The following is a 5625-nucleotide window of genomic DNA, read 5'->3' as shown; positions in this document are numbered from 1 at the left end:
CTCGAGTGGTGGGCTTTAGTCTTTTTAAACGGGTTGTGTACAACAGGCTGCCTGTGAACTTTCAAAGACCTACCTAGGCCCCGGCCTTCTGAGTGCCAGCATTAAATAAGCGGCGCCACGCCAGACCTGTGGTATTTTATTGCGGATGTGACATGGCGTCCTCCTCCTGCACTGGGTGCTGTGTACTGGGTAATGAGAATAAATCCTCTCTTCAAGCAAAAAGAGAAAATACAAGGTATTGATTATTAGAAATAGATTTTAGGGGCTGGACAGATGTCTCAGCAGGTAGGAGCACTTGCTGCCATTCCAGACTTAAGCTCAGGTACCAAGGCTCTTTCAAGACCTCAGTTTGGGGGCTAGAGAGGTGACTCAGAGGTTAAGAGCATTGCCTGTTCTTCCAAAGGTCCTGAGTTCAATTCCCAGCAACCACATGGTGGCTCACAACCATCTGTAATGGGGTCTGGTGCCCTCTTCTGGCCTGCAGGCATACACACAGACAGAATATTGTATACATAATAAATAAATGAATAAATATTAAAAGTAAATAAAGGCTTTATATTTTAAAAAAAATCAAAAAAAAAAAAAGACCTGAGTTTGGTTCCCAGCACCTGTGTCAAGCAGCTCACAACCACCGGTACCTCCAGCACCAGGTGATGGCACACCTTCTGGCATCCCTGGCACCTGCACACATGCGGCATGCACACATACAAATAAAAATAATAAATAGAAAATGTTTTATTTCTTAGTAGGTAAAATTTTCCGAAAAGTCAAGTTGACCCGAGGAGCCAGGACCTTCTTGCGGATGGGGAGACTGTGGTACCAGTGGGTATTGGTGGGGTGGTTCATCATCAGTAGGCTTCCATGGGCCAGCTGCAGCTTGACTACCTCCACTGTCTGCCGGGGTCTCTTTCCTCGAGAGTCTTTGTGCCGGAAGAGGAAGTCTCTGCAGGCCCCAAAGGAGACAGATGCAATGGGACTCCCAGGAGCCAGTTCTCTTTCATCATCTCTGTGTTCCCCGATGTGGTCGCAACCATCTTTGTACCTGTAGTGGGAAAACAACCACAGTGCTGAAGAAACCCTCTCCATCACCTGCCGATACTGCCGGTGCCTCATCCTAGCCCGAAGCAGCAGTGTGCTGTTTCTGTACACCTGCGAGACCAGAGAGCCCAGTCTGAATGTCTTTGCCAAGCAAGGTGTTTGAATGAGAAAGGCCCCCAGTTGGTGGAACTTTAGAGCCAATCAAGAGTAGGTGTGTCATTGTGGTTGGGCTTTGAAGTTTCAAAAGCTCACTCCAAGCCCAGTGTCTGTCTCTGCCTGCTGCTTGCAGATGAGAAGGTGAAGCTCTCGGCCCCTGCTCCAGGGCTATGGATGTGAAGCTCTCGGCCCCTGCTCCAGGGCTATGCATCTGCTTCCCACCATAATGACCATGGACTAACTCTCTAAAACAGAAAGCAAGCCTCGGTAAATGTTTTCTAAGAGTTGCTTTGCTTATGGTGTCTCCTCACAGCAAAAGAACACTGACTAGGACATTTAGCTACATCTTGTCATGCTTGCAGACCTCACACATGAGATCAAATAGCCACATCTTCCAGTCACCAGGTTCATGTAGGGAAAACCTGCCCACCACACCCTGTGCAGTCTGGCCCTGCCCTTCATACTCTTTTTTTTTTTAAATATTTATTTATTTATTTATTATGTATACAATATTCTGTCTGTGTGTATGTCTGCAAGCCAGAAGAGGGTGCCAGATCTCATTACAGATGGTTGTGAGCCACCATGTGGTTGCTGGGAATTGAACTCAGAACCTTTGGAAGAGCAGGCAATGCTCTTAACCGCTGAGCCATCTCTCCAGCCCCCTTCATACTCTTTTCTCCCTGGTTCCTGATTTCCACTCCATGGACACCATGCATTCCTCTGTTCTACTCAAGATGTTAGTATCGCCAGCTCTCTAGCTAGTTCCATGTCCCTCTAACCACCTCATGCCAGATGACTTCCCCTGGAGTCTGGCTGCTCTGTTCTCAGAATGCACTATTGGTTGCTGCGGTGGAAGCAGGGCCCTACTGGTGCTTTCAGGGCAGAGGCTAGGGATGTGCTCACTTCACCAGTGACCTCACCTAACCCCTGCCTTCCTCCTACTCGTGAGCTCCATCTCTCCAGTCCCAAAAGTCCTTAGCCCTTCCCCGGGGAGCAAACGTTACCTGTTAATGAGCACAAAGTTGAAGGTCTGCCCTGTCACCCCGAAGATCCGATCTCGAACACGCTCTAGAACTGGAATCCAGGGCTTTGGTGTCAGTGTAAGACCAGAGAAGGTATATGTCAGTCCAGCGTCTCCGTAGGTTGCCTGCTTCCTGGGAACGCTGTGCCACTTTCCAAATACTTGGACCTTGGCCAGTGCACCTGGGCAGATGAAATGGCAGCTCTGACCTCAAGGGATATAGACAGATGAGTCCTGTGCATCTTCTGGGTACTCACAAGGGAGGGAACTAGAAACGGCATTTCCTCTGCTCGTCGTGTTATAGAATGCCCTTTTGGGGATCTCTTCCCCGAAGGCACTGTGGCTTACTCTCATTCTCATGAAGGGGTATGGTGGCACACCCCTATAATCTCATCACTCTGGCGCTGATGTAGGCAGAGCACAAGTTCCAGGCAAGTGTGTCTCAAAAAAACCCAAAGGGTTGGAGAGGTGGCTCAGCTGGTAAAGTGCCTGTCACAAGGTGTGGCTGCATGTGCCTCAAATCCCACTGCTGGGGGCTCACCGGACAGCTGGTCTAGCTGGAACAGCAAGAAAAATGGGGGAGGGGAGTAGGTGCCTAGCTGGGCATTGTACAACATGAGGGGCAGAAGGAATGCAGGGCTCTGGCTTTGTTGTGTGCACATACAAAACATGCGCACACACTAGCATTAAAATCAGTGGGCCGCAAAACCAAAGACATAAAAGCACAACAGAGGCTTCGGACGGACGGCTCTGCAGGAATAGGGGTCAGAGACCGAGCAGTGTGTGAAAATAACCAAAATGCATCATACACATCCATGAAATTGTTGAAGAACTAAAAAATAAAAAACAAATCACAGATGACTTGGTCTATAAGCAGCTGAGGCCATCTTTCTCCTCTTTTCTTTTTCTTTCTTTTCTTTTAATAAACTGTGGTGCACACACCTTTAATCCCAGCAGAGAGGCCGGTGGATCTCTGAGTTCAAGGCCATCCCGGTCTACAGAGTGAGTTTCTGGACAGCCAGGGCTACACAGTGAGATCCTGTCTCAATAAAAAAACAAAACACAACACTTTTATGTTTGCCTGCATATCTTTACAACCTGTATGTGTCTGGTCCCTCAAAGGCTGGAAGAGGGTATCCGAGTACCTAGGACTGGAGTTACAGAGGGCTGTGAGCTGCCATTTGGGTGCTGGGAATCAAACCTGGGCCTTCTGGGAGAACAGCTACTGATCTTAACTTCTGAGTCCTCTTTCAACTCCTCATATATTTATTTATGGCCTTTAAAGACAGGGAGGGTCTCGTGCACCCCAGGCTAGCTTTGAACTCTCCAATTAGCTGAGGATGACCTTGAACTCTGGATCTTCCTACCTCCACCTCCCAAGTTCTGAAGTTACAGGTCTGCACCAGGTTTTAAAACTGTCATTCATTGCCTTAACTAAAGTCAGAACATAGAGACAGCTCTGAACATAATGGAACATGGATGGAAGGTTTTGTCAGCTGTGTGCTCATTACAGCTTCTCAATATGTAGTCTCCAGGCAACAGCATCAACACCACCTTCAGACTCTTCAGACACTGAACTGGAAGGGTCAGGAAGCAGCAGAGTTCTGAGGGCGGCAGGCGTCCAGCTAAATCACACAGCCTTCCGTGAGAAACTACCTGGCAAGCACAACTTGGCTGCATATGAGTGTCTGTTCGTTTGACCATGCTGAGGTCTAACCTGGGGTTTTGTGAATAGAGAAGCACTGGACCACTGGCCTGGAAGACTGGTAAAAACGCTGATGCCTAGGCTGCACCTCCCGCTATTCTGATTCAGTATCACAAAGAACCTAGAAAGTTTTGGAGTTTATTTATTTTTTTAACTTCCCAGGTAATTTCGCTCTAGACCCTGTCACTGCCTGAGTTCACGCTTCTCCTAACAGAGGCACATTCTTTCATCACCTAAGCCTAACACCTAAAACCCTCCGCTTACCAGTAAAATACTCCACTTCTTGCTCCAACTCTCGGAAGATCTCGTCTGCCTCGGCTTTGCCAAACAGGATGGTGTAATCACAATTCAGACCTTGCGCGCGAAGGTGCTGCCAGCTGGGGCTCGACTGGCCGCCCGAGGCTCCTCCCGACGGGACTGGCTCCTCCCCTCCCCCTCGGAGGTCGCCGGAGTCGGGCCTCACCAGGAACCTGTCCATCCCGCCGCCCCTGCACAGCCGTGGAGGTGAGTGGCCACGCGAGAGGGGCCCCCAGGCTCAGTGCTCCACCCGCGTGCCACAGACACGTCTACAAAGGAAACAGAGGGCATTAAAACTAGGAACTGCCTGGCAGTCCCTATCCAGGTGGTGAGCTTGCAAACCCCACAGGCCTGCTCTCCTGTTTACGTTTTCGTAGCACAAGCTGACCTCCACAGTACAATCCTCCTGCCTCTGTTGCCAACTGCTGGGATCGCCGGCACACAGTCCCAGGCCCCGCCCCCTTCGGAATTCGCCTGCTCGGGCTGCAAATGCAACATATGGGAAGAGGTGCCGAGCACGGGGTTCGCCCAGAGTCACCCAGAATAACAGGGTGTCTCTGGCCTGCGCTCAGGGGATGGGACTGACACAGGAGAGTAGCTCCACTGGAGAGACCCAGGGTATGAGGCCCCACGCGAAGGCTCAGCAACTCCAGACGCCCACATCCGCCTTTCCAGGCTGCGCGGGACTTCCGGAACAGCGCCACCTACCGGCCCCTTTGCGCACCGCAGGATGCTGCTTTTCCAGCAATCTGCAATGTTGAGGCCTGTCGACTGATTCTGGGGTCACCTTTGTGGGGGTCCAAGAGCCTAGTGTTGTACAGGATACTGTCTCGTTGGCGTGTGTGTGTGGAAACAATGGATAAACCTGAACATCTGACAAAGCCACAGCATTGTCTCCCCACCACAGTCAAGATGGGGAGCAATTACACAATCCCATAAAATCCTCCCCAGGTACCAACTTAATGGTCTTGTCTATATAACCTCTACCTGCTCTGTCGGCTGCTCCTGTTGCTTTTCCCAGAATTCCAAATAAATGGAATTATATGCTGTAACAGCCTTTTCTATTTGACTTCTGTTTGTAAGCTTTTAGATAAAACTATGCTGCTTTTTGTCTCTAGCATCAAGTACGGACATTACGTGTATATATTGTATAAACAAACACAGATGCCGTTTGTACCAGTGTCCCCCCTTCATTGCTGGGTTAGTGTTCTGGTGTATGGATGAAGCACAATATAAAGACCGTGTGGCAGTCATTTCTGGCTCTAAGTGACACAGCAAAATCACTCTTCAGGCTCAGACTTTTTCTGTGAGTGATTTTACTTCACTTGAGAAAACGCCTAGGAGGGTTGTTGTGGGGTTGTGCGGCCAGAGGAAAAGTGTCTGCTGCCTGTTGGAGCACATGCGCTCC

At 49.7% G+C, this 5625-nt stretch overlaps 1 protein-coding gene across 2 annotated transcripts; it reads right to left on the bottom strand.

Annotated features, from left to right (window-relative positions):
• Positions 1 to 703: 703 nt before the first annotated feature.
• Positions 704 to 4890, bottom strand: Alkbh2 (alkB homolog 2, alpha-ketoglutarate dependent dioxygenase). 2 transcript variants are annotated; one of them, XM_075983074.1, is made up of 4 exons: positions 4606 to 4890; positions 4185 to 4486; positions 2199 to 2397; positions 704 to 1042 (listed from the first exon to the last, which is right to left on the bottom strand). In XM_075983074.1, the coding sequence occupies exons 2-4, from the start codon at positions 4396 to 4398 to the stop codon at positions 736 to 738; spliced, it is 720 nt and encodes a 239-aa protein (XP_075839189.1). In that variant the 5' UTR covers positions 4399 to 4486; positions 4606 to 4890; the 3' UTR covers positions 704 to 735. The 2 variants fall into 2 exon arrangements, with proteins under 2 accessions (XP_075839189.1, XP_075839199.1); XM_075983084.1 differs by having other exon boundaries at positions 4804 to 4890.
• Between the last annotated feature and the right edge of the window lie 735 nt (positions 4891 to 5625).

Source organism: Microtus pennsylvanicus, chromosome 1 (genome assembly GCF_037038515.1).
Source record: "Microtus pennsylvanicus isolate mMicPen1 chromosome 1, mMicPen1.hap1, whole genome shotgun sequence".
Taxonomy (NCBI): Eukaryota; Metazoa; Chordata; class Mammalia; order Rodentia; family Cricetidae; genus Microtus; species Microtus pennsylvanicus.
This window is presented reverse-complemented; position numbering and strand designations above follow the sequence as displayed.

Excerpts from the sequence above, each read along its gene's own strand:
- Alkbh2 (XM_075983074.1), bottom strand. The coding sequence starts at position 4,398 with ATGGACAGGTTCCTGGTGAGGCCCGACTCCGGCGACCTCCGAGGGGGA. Across the intron at positions 2,398-4,184 it reads AGAAGTGGAGTATTTTACTG|GTGCACTGGCCAAGGTCCAA; the intron begins GTAAGCGGAGGG and ends TCATCTGCCCAG. Across the intron at positions 1,043-2,198 it reads AACTTTGTGCTCATTAACAG|GTACAAAGATGGTTGCGACC; the intron begins GTAACGTTTGCT and ends TTCCCACTACAG.